The sequence below is a fragment of the Scyliorhinus torazame genome, chromosome 11 (assembly GCF_047496885.1).
Source record: "Scyliorhinus torazame isolate Kashiwa2021f chromosome 11, sScyTor2.1, whole genome shotgun sequence".
In the NCBI taxonomy this organism is placed as follows: domain Eukaryota; kingdom Metazoa; phylum Chordata; class Chondrichthyes; order Carcharhiniformes; family Scyliorhinidae; genus Scyliorhinus; species Scyliorhinus torazame.
Window position 1 is genome coordinate 173,646,470 of NC_092717.1, and position 16,941 is coordinate 173,663,410.

The 16,941-nt window shown below is 48.1% G+C and overlaps 1 protein-coding gene across 1 annotated transcript in view; it reads left to right on the top strand.

The window, feature by feature from the left end:
- Window positions 1-16,941, top strand: part of tmem67 (transmembrane protein 67) — a 439,599-nt gene that overhangs the window by 130,045 nt on the left and 292,613 nt on the right. The window contains exon 8 of the mRNA XM_072468028.1: window positions 13,503-13,565. Within this exon, the coding sequence (XP_072324129.1) occupies window positions 13,503-13,565 (63 nt within the window). The remainder of the gene's footprint in view (window positions 1-13,502; window positions 13,566-16,941) is intronic.

The following is a 16,941-nucleotide window of genomic DNA, read 5'->3' on the forward strand; positions in this document are numbered from 1 at the left end:
GAAAGTTGCCTTTTAAAACTTCCCTGAGCTGTGTGTCTTCTTTTTGGGCCTGTGCTAAATCCTGAATGTTGGTCTGTGAGACCTGAACCGCGTGTACTGGGGCACTTTCTGGGGGGGTTCCAAAAGTGACCGTATCTGGAACCTGCTTTTGCTAGGGCGTCTGCCTTAATGTTACCAGGGGGGGAAGAACAATGATGGCTACGAACTTTAATGATTCCATATTTATGGTCTTTGGCTGTCTTCAGAATATGCTGGCGCAATGGGGCTGAGGGTAGGGACTTTCCGTCTGCGGAAACGAATCCTCTAGTTTCCAACAGTGGTAGGAATTCGGTTAAACTGTTGCAAACATATAAACTGTCAGAATATATGTCGGCTGGGGTCGGAAACGAGTCGGGGTGTGCTACAACGTACGCTATGTCTGCCAGTTCTGCTGCCTGCGAGCCTAAGTGTCCTGGCAATTTTATCAAAATCTCTTCTAGGGCGCGTCCCTGCGCGTCCTCTACATAAATACCGCAACCGGTAATCCTTTTCCCGTTTAAAACTGTGGAGGAGCGATCCACATAGATTCTAAGGGGTGTGCATGTGTCTGTGGGCTGGGGTCTCTGGGGTGTAGTACCTGCTTTCGGGGGAGCTGTCTTCAGGACAAAGAGTCCTGAATTGTGCTTAGTGGAGATGATTTCATACTCATGTGGGGTGCCTGCATAGTGTAAATTGTCAACGAGGAAAATATGTTTTTTTTGTCCTCTTAACTGTTATGTCCCGTCCCTGTACGAGAAGGGTCCAACGGGCTGCGCGGATCTGGCTGACTGTGCCATCCTTAAGTCTACCATCAAGTAGGAGTTGAGTTGGGGTGTGTTCAGTTAGAATGGTGATGGGGTTGAGTCCTGTAATGCAGGCGAAGTATTGTACTGCCCAAAAAACTGCGAGCAGGTGCCTTTCGCAGGCAGACAATCCTTGCTCGACTGGATCGAATACATGTGAGGCGTATGCCACGGGGCCTAATCGGTCATGTCGTTCCTGGAGAAGCACGGCCGAAAGGCTTCGGTCGGTAGTTGCAACCTAAATTGCGTACGGGGAAAGTGGATCTGGGACCTGTAATGCGGGGGCTGTGCTGAGGGCCCTTTTTAAAGCATCCACGGCATCCGTGTGCTGTGGAAGCCATTCCCAAGGTGCCTGCTTCTTGAGAAGTTCGGATAGGGGTGCTGCTTTTGTGGCGAAACCATCAATATGGTTTCTGCAGTAGCCAACCAGGCTTAGAAATGACCGGAGGGCTGTGACATTATGGGGCAGGGGTAATTTGACGATCGAGTCGATTCGTTTCTGCTCAATCTCACGTTTGCCATGTGTGATTATTGTACCTAAGTAAATCACTTTTTCCTGTAAAATCTGGGTCTTCTTGGGGTTTACTTTACAGCCAATTTGTTGTAGGAGTCCTAATTGTCCGCCGAGAAACGAAATGTGCTCTCCCTTTGTGTCAGTCTGTAGTAGCAGATCATCTACATATTGGACCAGACAATCGGGTCAGGAAAACTTTGCTAACCCATTTGCCAGCTGTCGGTGGAAAATGGAGGGGGCTTTGTGGAAGCCTTGTGGAAGGCACATCCACGTATATTGCTGTCCCTGGAATGTGAATGCAAATTTGTATTGGCATGCTTTATCCAATGGAATGGACCAAAAGCCGTTGCTAATGTCCAAAACCGAAAAAAGTTTTGACTGTAGTCCCTGTTTGAGCATGGTCTCGGGACTCGTGGCTACGGTGGGGGGTGCTACTGGGGTTACTTTGACGGGCCAAATTGGTGCATTATTCGTGGAGGCTGCTGATCGGAGTACGCCTTGATCAAGCAAACTCTGTATCACCTTTGAGATTTCTCCCTCTGCTTCTTGTGGAAAACCGCACTGCTTTTGGGGTCTGGGGTCGGGACCTGTAATATTTACCAAGCCAGCGATCTTGCCACAGTCGTGCTTGTGCTGAGCAAATGCTGCTTTGTGTCGCTGCAGGACTTCCCTAACTTGTTTGTCCTGACTAATGGCTCGAGGGTCGAACCAGAAGTCTCCTACTGCGTTGATCCTATTTTCATATTCTCCAACTGTGAGCGTGGCGGGGGCTCGTGCTGCCTTTGCCATTCTCCACACACATTTATTCACTGGATCGAATGAGAGGTTGTGGGAGCTCATAAAGTCAATGCCTAAAATGTGTTCAGCTGTCTGGGTAGATCGACCAGAACTACGGGGTGTTTTGTTTTAATGTTCCCTATCTGGATTGCTACAGAGGCAGTGATGTTTCCCTGCTGTAAATGCCCTGTAAAACCGCTGAGTGTAATGGTGCCCATGGTGGGCCACGTGTCTCGCTGAAACATCGTGGAGGAATTGAGCGTGGTGCGGGACCCTCCTGTGTCCCAAAGGAATTCTGTGGGGTGTCCCCGCACTTTGCCTGCCACTACCGGTCTACCGGATTTGTCCCAAAGGGTGCCGCAGACTCAAGTTGGGGAGCCCGAACACCGTCAGTCGGTGCCGTTCATATCCGTGCTGTCTGCACGGGAGCTAATACTGTGGATTGGCTTTGCCTTTTCTTATTTAGGGTGCCTGTCTGTTGGTTTCTCTGCTGTTTCTGGGGCGCATTGCATTCTCGTGCATAGTGTCCTAATTGGCCGCAATTGCAACACTCCTGGGATTTGGTTTTCTGTGGGCTGTTCCTTCCCTCATTTACCCATGCGGGGTTCTGGTGCGTCCTAACTGGATGCATGTCTGCCTGTTCTTCCTCTGCTCTACCAAATGCTGTTTTGCCTTGGATGGACTGTTCCCAAGTGTGGGACAATCTCTTTAAAACACATTTTTTGTTGTGGGCCTCGTCTGAGGGGTCGTAATTTTCGCAAGCTCTCTGTCCTGCCTCTGTTGCATGAGAGACTAGGATGCGGGTCCATTTGGCCATATTATCTGGGGACAAATGGGCGCGGGCTAACTCTCCAAACACTGCAGTAAAATGTATCCACAAGCGTCCAGCAAACGCTGTGGGGTGCTCTGTCATCTTTTGCCTACACTTGTTTAGGCCTTCTACGGGGTCCCCTTTGTTATAGCCGATCGCATCTAGGATCGCTGTATGCATTTCTTGGAGTGTGCCTCCTCCTACATTTTGTGGGTCGGGAAGGGCTGCCATGACTGAAGGGTCGAGGCTCAAAACAGTGAGCTTCACTTGCTCATTTACATCCAGGCCGTTCATGGTCGCCTGTTGTTTTACCCTTGCAAAGAACTGGTGGGGGTCCGATGTGGGTAGGAACAATGTTATTTTATCACACGTGTCCCGTAATTGGGTGATGGTTAACGGGGTAGTGTATAGGAAATCTGGGTCTCCTTCTGCTGTGGCCCTGCGCTGTGTGGTGACAGGGTTCATAGGGGTGTGTTCTGCCTGTGCAGTCGGGGGTTGGGGCGCTTGTCGTTTTTGGGGTCTGTCCTGTGTCCATGTGCCATGCACGTATCTGTGGGCAGTCTCATTTAACTCCTGCCAATCGGGGCCGTTTTCCTGGTCTAACTGGGGTCCAAACGTGCTCTGGGATCCATTCTGAACAGAAAGCAGAGATTGCAATTCTGCAATTTGCTTCCGGCACTTTGCATGATCTACCGAGCTCTGTCTTAGTTCCGTTGTGAAAGTGTGGAGTGCTCGTAGGGCTGCTTTTAAGTCGTTACACTGTTTCTGCAGCTTCTCAACCTGTTGTTCGGTTTACTGTCTTACCAACACCGCACGTTGCATGTCTTGGTAGGCTTTGTCATATTTTGACTGAAAGCTGCTCAAATGGGCGAGATAAGATTGGTGTGCCCGCTTAACATCCGCCATCTCCTTGTCCCTCGCCGCTAACTGCTCTCTCAGTTCTCTGTTCTCTCTCTCATATCCACTCACATCTCCTTCGTTACTCTTGTTTCTCTCCTCAATCTCTCTATGGAGCGTCCTAACGACCTCCTCTGTGCCTCGCAATTGTGCCAAGCAGGACACGATTGCCATCAGCTTGCGAGCTTTCCCTAAGCTCTTCCTATGGATCTCTGTCAGGTTCTCCCACCAAGTATGCCCTATACTTCCGGGACCTGTTTCACCATTCGCGCAGAATTCGCTCCAAAGGGGCCATCCTTTCCCTTTGAGGTATTTTATGATCTCCTCTTCCCATACGGGACACTGTCCTACTCTACTGGTCGCTGCGACCTCGAATTCTTGGGGGTTCATAAGGCGTTCCATTGCCTTCATTGCCATTTCTATCTCTATCTCTGGGGTCTCTAACGCATTTGGAACAGGGGGTGATAAAGTGGTGATGTAAACACGGGTACAGCTTACGCTAATTTCGGGCCTACAAAACTCCCGACAGTTTTACGCAACATAATCTCTCGGGTTTACCTTATATCCCTGTTAGTACGCATGCATTGACACACTTCCGAATCTTGGAGGTTTGATCAGTATTGGTCTTACACTTGTGGTTTTTTTCCTGTTTCAAATTGGATTATAATTCAAATTTTGGGTTCTCTCGGAGTGACTAGGCCACTTCTAGGTCGAGTCCCGTCAGGTGTTGCCAGTTAATGTTGCTCTGTTTATTTGGTTCTAAACATTGAGGTCAATATGGTTGCCTTCCTTAATCCAAATTATGTTTATGCTTTAGAATCGCCAGGTATCTTCCAAGGTTCGAACCCGAATACTGATCAAAGAGCCAATACACCAGTTAGTTTGTTCAAAGTCAATACTATTTATTTACCCACACAGTAAGATCTAGTACAAAGTACAAAAACTAAACTATCTCTACTGCTAACGCCTATACTTAGCTTCCACTCAGTCAGAGGAACAATGGCCGTTGTTCGGATCTGAGACTGCTGGGTTCGAAGTGGTACAGGAGAACAGCTAAGGTCGTCCGTCTGGTAGCGAGCGTTGACCGCTTTGAGAGCCAATTCCAAGAGAGCGAGTATGTCCTTGTTTCTCTATGTAGGAAGTTGTTGACCTACATATATCTTAGCTCGTTCCCCCCATCAGCTAGAACTTCTCTGTTAGTTCCTCGGGTGTAGTCAGTCTGCTGTCTGTGTAGACGTTCCTAACTGTCAGCGTCCCTCCGTCCTGTCTCCACCTTTTGAAGGCTGCATCCATTGTGTGCATGAACCTGTGGTTATTGCAGATGGGGGTCTTAACGGACATTTCGGTATTCCAAGAGAGCGAGTCTCTCTCGGGGCCTTCTTCTTATACCCGAAGGGGTTTCGCGCGCTTTTGGGCAGGCCTTGAACTTGGCCCCAATTAATTGGGCCGTATCTTGATCACTCGTATTGATCTTGACCAATAAAGGGGTGGGTGCCCTGATGGCTGGGTGGGTCCTCTGTGGCCGTTGGCCTTGCTTTGTTTACGCTTTTGGTTTGGGGAACTGGCACCGCAATGTCTGGAGCTAGATCGGTTGCTTGAGTGTCTTTACTTTGTTCCTGGAGATGGACCAACAATATGTTAATTGCCCTACAGTTTCAGTCCCGTCTGGGAGCTGTTTCTTCAATATACATACAGGCTCTGTGCCTGCTTTCTTTCTTAACATTGTCCATTGTTCCCTTCAGTCATTGCGGACGGATTCCTGGCGGACCTCTACAAAACATTTGTGGTAGCACTGTCTCCACACCTGTGGGAGATATTCACAGACTCACTGGTGAAGGGCACCGTGCCGCCTATGCTAGCACAAGCTTCAATCTCACAGATCACCAAATACAAAGTTCCAACAGAATGCGGGTCATACAGATTCATTTAGCTGCTAAACGTGGACGTGATATACTAGCCAAGATCCTAGCTGGGAGACTGGAGGACTGTGTACCAGATGTGGTAGCAGAAGACCAAACGGGCTTTGTCAAGGGTAGGCAGCGAACATCGAACATCAGGCGCCTGCTGAACGTGATCATGACCCCATCCGGCGAGAGAACACCTCAGGTGATCATCTCCCTGAATGCAGAAATGGCCTTAGACAGAGTAAAATGAAAGTATCTCATTGAGGTAATGGAGCAGTTTGGGCCTGAAGCAGGGTTCCCCGCCTGGGTGAAACTCCAAATGGCACTCCCACACTGAGTGTACGGACAAATACCACCAAAGGCACAAGGCAGGGATGCCCAATGTCCCTGCTGTTGTTCACCCTCATGATCAAATCACTTGTGATCACGCTCAGGCTAGCAAAGAATTGGCAGGGGATCTGTAGAGGAGATAGAGAGCACAGAGTCTCGCTCTATGCGGATGACTTGCACCTCTGTGTCGTGTTAGGTACACTGGTCTAACACTGGATGCAGCTTAGATCAGAAAGATACTCCAGACCTTGAAGTTAGTTCAATCAGGTTTATTGAACTAATAGCACAGTTAGCACAGTTCTCTGTGAGTTCGACTCTCTGCTAACTTAAATGTGGTTGCTCTGTCTGACTGAATCAGACTAGCTCTTAGCCACGTGGTGGAGGTGTGAGATTGTAACAACACCCTTGACTGACTCTCCCGATGTTCATCAGTGGAAAGAGGCGGAGTGTGAGAGCCTCGTGCCTTTTATAGTCAGATCCCCTAAGTGTCCTGCCTGCTTATTGGGAAGGGGGGGACTGCAAAGCTGGAGGGACTGCCATTTAAACAGACCCGGCACAGATTCTGCTATCTGATGATCCAAATCTCCCGTGAGTGAACAGTGATCCACAAATGGAACCTGACCTGCCTGATGGAGGAAGTTTAAAAGGACATGCAGAGGTGGGACAGACTCCCACTCTCCTTGGCAGGAGAGTGCAGTCAATCAAGATGAACATACTACCCAGGTTCCACTGCCTGTTCGAGTCCATACCGATTTACGTCCTCAAGGCCTTCAGCTCATTAGAAAAACTGATCATGGCCTTTGTGTGCGGGGGGTGGGGGGGACTCAAGGGTCCCCAAAATGGTGCTGCAGAGAACAATTGCCATGGGGGCGACTAGCACTTCCAAACCTGCAATATTACCACTGGGCAGTAACCGTGGAGAGGCTAAATGGGTGGATAAAAGAGCCAGAAGCCGAGTGGGTGCATATTGAGGAGGGCTCCTGCAGGGGACATTCCCTCCTGGCCCTGGTCACGGCGGCGCTCCCGTCCCCACCAAACAAACACTCAACAAGTCCAGTGGTGATAGCAACACTCCGGTCATGGAACCAACTGCAACAACACTTCGGGCTAACCGAAATGTCCGTTAAGACCCCCATCTGCAATAACCACAGGTTCACGCACACAACAATGGACGCTGACAGTTAGGAACGTCTACACAGACAGCAGACTGACTACACCCGAGGAACTAACAGAGAAGTTCTAGCTGATGGGGGGAACGAGCTAAGATATATGTAGGTCAACAACTTCCTACATAGAGAAACGAGGACATAACACGACCACCGCAACAGTCATTGCCAGAGGACCTACTGTTTGCAGACATCTTAGGGACGAGGAACTGCTGCAACCTGTATGGACGACTACTGGGAAAGGCAAACAGGACGAGACAAGAGAAAAATGGGAAGACTTAGGGTTTGAAATAGGGACTCTGGAGCGAAGCACTGCTCAGGGTCAACTCCAGTTCCACTTGCACAAGATTAAGCCATGCAGCTGAAAGTGGTACACAGAGCCCACTTAACATGAAGGATAAATGAGAACGGTGCGAAGGAAGCCTGGTCCACCATGCCCACATGTTCTGGTCTTGCCCCAGACTTGTCTGGTTCTGGACAGTCTTCTTCGAGGCAATGTCCAAGGTGGTAGGGATGAGGGTGGAGCCATGCTCGACAGTGACAGTCTTCAGCTTATCACAACAGTCAGATCTCTTCATAGAGAGGAGGGCTGACACCCTTGCCTTTGCCTCCCTAATCGCCCACCGGAGAACCTTGCTCGGTTGATGATCAGCAGCACCACCTAGAGCAGGAGACTGGCTATCCGACATTTCGGAATTTCTCCAGATGAAGAAAATCAAATTTGTCGTCCGTGGGTCAGAAGAAGGCTTCCTCAAAACATGGGAACCGTTCACTCAGTTGTTTAGACCTGTTTACAGCCAGTAAACCACAGGGAGCTGAAAGCCACGACAGAACAATGAATGCCAATGAAAGGTGGATGGAGTAATGGGAGAGAATAATGAAACATGGAGCCCAACCAGGCTCAGCAAACAACAAAATACACAGCGTCATGCCAAACCAACAGGAACATGATATAGGAGGTGAAGAGGGAAACGGTAGCACGACAGACTATCAGAAGAGGAGGGGGGTCTAGAAGAAAAGTGGGTGAGGAACGTGGGAAGAAAACATTTTTAAAATAAAGGAATTGTCCAGTGTGCCAGGATGACGGCGTCGTGCACACTGCCCAACTATCAGGTGCAGACGTGCATGATGCACATTTGATGGTCACATATCAGCTCCACGTCCAATGAGTGGAATCCCTTTTGGTTTGTGTAGAGTGGCCTGTCATCTGCAGGTGCTCGCAGGAGAACATGCATCCCGTCGATCACCCTCTGGGCCTGGGGAATGTCAGCGATGGCAGGGAACCCTGCAGCCCAGGCACCCTGGTGGGCTTGGTCCACATTGAAATCGATGTATTATGGTGCTGGCCAGGCATAGGGCCTCCGTTACAGCGGAGATGCACCTGTGCACTGAGCTCTGTGAAATCCCAGCCAGACCCCACTCAGCATCTGTAAGGGCCCCGTGGCGTAGAGGTTCAGGGTGACCAACACCTCGCCAGCCACCAGGCGTGGGTGTCCTCCCCCATACCCCCGTGGTGACAGGTGTGCCATGATCTGGCAGATATGTCACACTGACTCCCTGCTCAGCCAGAGTCTTCGACGGCATGCCCGGTCCGGCAGGTCGTCAAATTAGAGGTGCTGCCGGTACTCATGAGGCCTCATGCAATGCCTCCTGTCTACCTCCTCTTCGGCCTGTTGGGCGGCCACTATTGCTGGTTGAATTCCAATATACATTGTCTGCAGGGGGTGAAAGGCCGATATGTTAGCATGGTGCGTAGTCCCGTGCCCAACCAGATCCAATGGGCTGCGTGGTGGCCCCGGATTACACTGCGGACCCTGCACCCGCATGTCCCCCTATCCCTCTCCCCCCACCACCACCACTCTCCCCCATCTCCACACCTCTGGCCGCATTGGTGCCTGGCAAGGTGGCGGCCATCGTTCCTGTCAGGGGTACTGGCACTCCTCTTGTCAGCGGCGGCCCCCTGTAGAGACTACTGTGGGTGTTGGACTTGGTTGGGCCACGTTATGCCCCGCCAGCATGTGACAGCCAGTTGGTGGGGGGGGAGGGTTATGGCGGAGGGTGAGTGCCCCCCGCCAGGCCGGTATCCAGCAGCCCACAGTCATGCCTCTGCATTTCCTACCTCCTCTCTCTCCCTCCTCACCCACAGCACCTGTTTCCCGCTTTTTAAAAGCACAAGTGAACCTCGCTGTCAGGAATTCCACCCAGCGGAGGATCACGGAGGTCTCGGAAAATAATACGTACCGAGTACAATTCATTGACGCTGCTTTCGTGGCACTGGAGAATTGTGATTTGGCATGAACCTGGAACTGACCACAATTTCGGCATCAAGACTGATTCTCTGCCCAATCGCCTTTATCGATTTTGCCGTCGGCTGATGGAGAATCCGGCCCAGCGGATGTATTGGTAGTAATTTTTCAAAAATACTTGGATTCTGGAGAAGTACTGGAAGATTGGAAAACTGCCAATGTGACACACCTATTCAGAAAGAGAGGGAGGCAAACAGCTATGCAGAGAAGGAGGTGCTGGAGGTATTAAAGTGCATCAAGATAGATAAATCCCCAGGACCTAATGAAATCTATCTCAGGACGTTGTGAGAGGCTAGGGAGGAAATTGCTAGCCCCATAGCTGGGATATTTGAATCATTGACAGCCACAGGAGAGGTGCCTGAAGATTGGAGGGTAGCAAATGTTGTGCCCTTGTTTAAGAAGGGCTGTAGGGATAAACCTTTGAACTACAGACCAGTTAGCCTTATTTCTGTGGTGGGTAAGTTGTTAGAAGGTATTCTGAGGAACAGGATCTACCGGCATTTAGACAGGCAAGGGCTAATTAGGCGAAATCAGCATGACTTTGTAAGGGGAAAGTCATGTCTCCCGAATTTGATTGAGTTTTTTTGAAGGGATAACCAAGAAGGTAGATGAGAGCAGTGCGGTTGACGTTGTCTACATGGACTTTAGCAAGGCCTTTGACAAGATGCCGCATGGTAGGTTGTTTGAAAAGGTTAACTCATGGAATCCAGGGCGAGGTAGCCAATTGGGTACAAAATTGGCTTGGCGACCGAAGCCAAAGGATGATTGTGGAGGGTTGTCTTTCAAACTGGAGGCCTGTGACCAGCAGTGTGCCTCAGGGATCGTTGCTGGGTCCTCTGTTATTTCTTACATATATAAATGATTTGGAATAGAATGTAGAAGGCATGGTTAGTAAGTTTGCAGATGACACCAAGATTGGTGGCATAGTGGATAGTGAAGGTTATATAAGATTGCAACAGGATCTTGACCAATTGGGCCAGTGGGCTGATGAATGGCAGATGGAGTTTAATTTGGATAAATGTGAGGTGATGCATTTTGGGAGATCAAATCAGGGTAAGACCTACTCAGTTAATGGTCGGGAGTTGCTGAGAGTTACAAAACAAAGGATCGTGGAGTATAGGTTCATAGCTCCTTGAAGATGGAGTTGCAGGTGGACAGGGTGTTGAAGAAGGCATTCAGCATGCTAGGTTTTATTGGTCAGAATATTAAATACAAGAGTTGGGTTATCTTGTTGAAGTTGTACAAGACATTGGTAAGACCACACATGGAATACTGTGTTCAGTTCTGGTCCCCTATTATAGGAAGGATATTGTTAGACTAGAAAGAGTGCAGAAGGGATTTATGAGGATGCTACCAGGACTTGATAGTCTGAGTTTTAAGGAGAGGCTGGATAGGCTGGGACTTATTTTCCTGGAGCATAGGAGCCTTAGGGGTGATCTTATAGAGGACTATTAAATAATGAGGAGCATAGATAAGGTAGATAGTCAACATCTTTTCCCAAAGATAGAGGTGTCTAGAACTAGAGGGCATAGGTTTAAAGTCAGAGGGAAAGACACAAAAGAGACCAGAGGGAACATTTCTTCACACAGAGGGTGGTGAGCATCTGGAACGGGCTGCTAGAGGCAGTGGTAAAGGCGGGTATGATTTTGTCTTTTAAAAAGCAGTTAGTTACCTGGGCAGGGTGGGTATAGAGGGATATGGTCCAAATGCGGACAAGTGGGACTAACTTAGTGATAGAAGCTGGGCGGCATGGACAATCTGGGCCAAATGAACTTTTTCCATGCTCTAAACATCTATGACTCTATAGGCCAATTATCCAAACATCTATTGTTGGAAAAATGTTTGAATCAACTATTAAGGAAGTAATAGCAGTACATTTGTAAAATCATAAGCTAATCAAGCAGTCAGCATGGCTTCATGAAAGGGAAATCATGCCTGACTAATTTATTAGAATTTTTTGAGGAAATCTCAACTCGAGTTGATAAAGGGGAACCAGTAGATGTGTTGTGTTTGGATTTCCAGAAGGTGTTCGACAAAATACCTCACAAAAGGTTAAGTCATAATATAAGGGCCCATGGTGTTGGAGGTAATATATTGGCATGGATAGAGAATTGGCGCATGGGTAAGAAACAGCGAGTGGGGATAAGGTTTTTCAGGTTGACGACCTGTAACCAGTTGGATTCCACAGGGATCAGTGTTGGGGCGCAAACTTAACAATATATATTAATGACTTGGAGGGAGGAAGCAAATGTACTGTAGCAGAATTTGCAGATGACAGAAAAGTAGGTGGAAAGGCAAGTTGCGAGAAGGATAAGAACTGTTTGCAAAGAGATATTAATAAGTTAAGTGAGTGGTCAAAATGTTGGCAAATGGAGTAAAATGTGAGAAAATTTTGGAAAGGAGAACAAAAGAGCAGAGTATTATTTAAATGGAGAAAAACTGCAGAAAGCTGCAACACAAAGGGACTTGGGGGTCCTTGTGGATGAAACACAGAGCTAGCATTCAGGTGCAACAGGTAATCAGGAAGGATAATGGAATGTTGGCCCTTATTTCAAGAGTATACTAGTCGGGAAGTCTTGCTGCTGCTGTACAAGATATTGGTGAGATCACAGGTGGAATTTACCAGCTGCTCACACCGACAGGATATTCCGGTCCCACTGACAGCGCACTCCACCTTTGATTTCCCGGCAACAAGGGGTGCATTCAATGGGAAACTTTGCTTACCTTCTCTCTCTCCTTCGTCAGCCATGGCACCCAGTCCCCGCTTATAAATATCAGTTGTAAATCATGCCCGAATCACAGAGGCTCAGAAAATACCAATTTAATCCGCTAATGAAATGCAAATGAATGTCAATGCCAGTTTTGCATGATGCCGCCAATGCAGGATGCAAACCTCATTATTGCCACCAGCGAGGGTCTCCGGAGCATGGCATTTGGTTCGGCATTGGGCACGAATCTCAATTTTGGCTGGACACCCAATGCTCCGCCTATCACGATTCGTGTTTTTTGCCGTTGAGAGGTGGAGAATTTAGCCCATTATTTAATTGGAGGCAGTTCAGAGACAGTTCACCCGGATGATCCCCGGTATGGAGGGATTGTCTTATGAGGAAAGTTTAAATAGGTTGGGACTCTACTCATTGGAATTTGGAAGAATGAGAGGTGATCTCGTTGAAACATATTGGATTCTTAAGTGGCTATAAGGATATTTCCCCTTATGGAAGAGTCTAGGACCAGAGAGCATAGTCTCAGAATAAAGAAGTGCCAATTTAAGACTGAGATGAGGAGGAATTTCTTCCCTCAGAGGATTGTGAGTCTTTGGAACTCCTTGCTGTCATGAGCTGAAGGGGCAGAGTCCTTGTGTATATTTAAGGCTGAAATAGACAGATTCTTGATCAGTAAGGGAATCAAGGGTTATGAGGAAAGAGCAGGAAAGTGGACATGAGGAATGTTGGATCAGCCATGATCCTATTGAATGGCGGATCAGGCTCAAGTGGCCAAAAGGCCTAGTCCTGTTCCTATTTCTTATGGTCTTATGGTTGGAATGCACTGCCCAAGAATGTGGTGGAGGCAGGTCCAATCAAAGGATTCTAAAGGAGATAGGACTTTTATTTGAAAAGGAAGAACATGCAGAGTTATATGGAGAAGGCAGGATATGGCATTAAGTGAATTGCTCATTTGGAGAGCTGGTGCAGATGGTATGGGCTGAATGGCCTTTGTTCACACTAACAGTTCTGTGATTCTGCAAAAGTTTAAAATGTGTTCTGCTGCTACTTTAATTTCTTCCTTATCAAGGAATAAGTTCCTGTAAACAACTTCAGCATGAAAAATTGTAACATTTAATAGCTACAAATCTAGGAAGAATGCCGTTGTTTACATACTTTGTTAATGTGCAGTGTAAAATCTGATATAAGAACTTTATTTTTAAAAATTTAAACAACCTTAGACAATTCTTAAGACTCCTACCATATCTTTACAGAATTTGAAGGTGTCATCTGCTTGGTTTGCCAGCCATTTGAAAGCATCAGCTATTGCATGTTTGGTAAGTTTTCAAAAATATTTTGCGTAGAATTTTAACTCGGGAAGTAAACATATTTTTAAATCGCAAACGTGATTCCAACTTGTCTCCAACTGTCCACTTCTGATTTTAATGGATATGGATCGATAGACAGGCAAGAAACCTGCTCTTAGGAGAAGGACCAAAAGCTTTTATGATGTGGAGATGCCGGCATTGGACTGGGGTGGGCACAGCTCCACTCACCTGATGAAGGAGCTACGCTCCGAACGTTAGTGTATCCAAACAAACCTGTTGGACTTTAACCTGGTGTTGTAAGACTTCTTACAAAAGCTTTTAAGGAGGGTATTCTGCCACATTGGCAGAATTTTTATTATTTATCCATGCAGGCTGAATTTTGGAAGACCTGCAGATAATCCTGCATGAAAAAGACAGAACATGCCTAATTCATGAGTTATTTGCACTTAACATACAGCTGGCCCTCCCTCCATAATCAATACTTTTTGGACACCAGCGGTCTCAGACTTCTCCTGTAATCTCTGACTCCCTCTCTCCTTGTGATCTCTGATTTCCACTACCCTGTAACCTCTCACACCCACCACCCCTGTGATCTCTGATACCTCCCAGCTCTCAAATTCTCTGACTCACCCCCACTCTTTGCAATTTCTGACTCACCCTATGATCGCTGAGACCCCATCCCACATTATTTCACCCACCCTCGTGATCTGATGCCCCAAACCCTGCAACCCCCAACTCTTCCCACCCTCCTGCAACCTCTAATTTACAATCTCTGACATTCCCCCAACTCCACGATCTCTGATGCCCCTGCGATCATCGACTCTTCCTTTCCTCGCAGTCCCCAACAACCCCCATGTGCCTCACCTCTATACACTTCCTAAATCTCCATTAACTCCCTCTCAACTGTCATCTGATAAACTCAATTTCGATATGAAGACCCAACTTTGATCTTCTACTCCTGCAACAGCCCACTTCAACACGATCTCTCTCCCATCATCCATCCTTGTTCCTGCTGTAATCTCTCCCTCCCTCCACTCTGCTCCACAATGTGGTATTGTGCCACAGGCTCTTCATCCAACAGACAACCTGCTGTAAATCAGGCTGGCTGCCAGGCAGGGAATTTAATGAAAAAATGCAAAAAATATCTTACTGGTAATTACAGCAAGACAAACGGGGTACTCTTACCTGGTAATTTCCTCTCCTCCCCATCTCTATGATGCCCAATCCAAATTCACCCTCACCATTGCATTTTGATTTCAACATAATCATTATTAAGCTTTTGAAATCTTTTAAGTTTTATTACAGAAGTAATAAACTCTGCTGAAATAAGAACGGCAACTTGCTTTATTAAACATTCCTCAGTTTATATTATAGTAGAAGCATTAATATATTAAAAGTAAAGAGGTTTCCGCAGCAGATTAACAAGGTGTTTGAGGAGTTCTATAAAACTTGTACAAGTGGAAGCGACTGGAGGAAGAGCGTGAAATGAAGGAGTTTTGGGTGAGCTAGAGTGCCTGAGGTTGGGGGAGGCGGAGAGGATAGGGTTGGAGGAGCCATTGGGAGAGGAGGTGAAGATGGCGATTGGGAGGATGCAGGCAGGGAAGGTGGCGAGGCCCGATGAGTTTCCGGTCAAATTTTGTAAAAGATGTATAAATAGGCTGGATCCGTTAATGTTGCGAATGTTTCAGAACGCAATGGACAGGGGTATCTTGCCGCAGATGATGGGATAGGTCTCCATCTCGTTGTTGCTTAAGAAGAACAACGATCAGGTGGCATATGGGTCGTACAGACCTATATCTCTGCTGAATATAGATGCCAAGATATTGGCAAAGGTGTCAGCGTTAAGATTGGAGGGGTGCCTTCCAAAGGTGATTGGGAAGGACCAGACAGGGTTCGTAAAGGGAAAACAGTTGTCCTCAAATGTGAGGAAGCTGTTGAATGTGGTGTTTTCTCCGGCAGAAGGAAGGGAGATGGAGGTGGTGGGTGCAGCTGCTATATAAGGAGCCGATGGCAAGTGCGGCACAAATAATAATATGAACTGAGGGTATTTTGCATTGTACCGGGGTACGAGGCAGGGATACCGGGCGACACAGTTGCACAGTGGTTGGCACTGTTGCCTCACAGCTCCAGGGTCCCAGGTTCGATTCCCGCTTGGGTCACTGTCTGTGCGGAGTCTGCACGTTCTCCCCGTGTCTGCGTGGGTTTCTTCCAGGTGCTCTGATTTCCTCTCACAGTCTAAAGATGTGCAGTTTAAGTGGATTAGCCATGATAAATTGCCCCTAGTGCCCAAAAATGGTCAGGTGGGGTTACTAGGTTACAGGGATAGGGTGGAGGTGTGGGCTTGGTTAGGGTGATTTTTCCAATGGCCAGTGCAGGCTCGATGGGCTAAATGGCCTCCTTCGGCAGTGTAAATTCTATGATGTCCCCCCTTGGGCATTGCACTGAGGAGCTCGGGATTGGAGATAGTGGGGGGTGGGGGTGGGTGGAACATAGGGTGTCCTTATATGCAGATGACTTGTTGATGAATATTTCGGAGCTGAGCTCTGTGTTCGGTGCATAATGGGGTTGCTTCCGAGATTTGGAACAATTTTAAGATACAAATTGAATTTGGGGAAAAGTGAGCACTTTGTATTCTCCCTTCTGGGAGTGGGAGCGGGGTTGGGGGGGTACCATTTGGCAGTGTCTCACTTTAAGTTTCTGGGAGCGCAGGTGGTCCGGGATTGAGTTGAAGTTCAGAAGTTTAATTTCACTAGCTTGTGGGGAGGGAGAGGCTGATTTGCTGCAGTGGAACAATCTCCCTCTATCGTTGGCGGGCCGAGTGCAGGCAGTGAAGATGAATGTGTTGCCGCAATTCTTGGTCTTGTTTCAATGCCTGCTGGTCTTTTTGCCCAAGGCGGTTTTTAGGGCGGTGGACAGGCTGATCTCCACGTTTTTTGGGGTGGGGAAGTTGGACAGGATTAGGAAGGTGATACTGCAGAGGGGACAGTAGGTGGAGGAGGGTTAGATGTATTATTATTGGGCGGCAAATGCAGAAAAGGTTCAGGGATAGAGCAGGGTGGGTGAGAATGGAGGCGGGCTCTTGCAGGGGGTCAGGGTTGCAGGCGCTGGCAACAGCGCCACTCCCGATGATCCCAGGAAAGTATTCGGTGAGTCCGATGGTGGTGGCCATGTTGAAGATGTGGAGGCAGTTTAGGCAGCATTTTAGGTTGGGAGCTGGGTCAGTGAGGATGCCGATTAGGGGGAATTCGGGGTCTGAGCTGGTGAGGATGGACGCAAGGTTCTGGGGCTGGGAAGAGAGGGGTTAAGGAAATAAAAGATCTGTGTCTGGGAGGGCGATTGGCGAGTTTGATAAGTTGGGCGAGATGTTTGAGCTGGCATGGGGGCG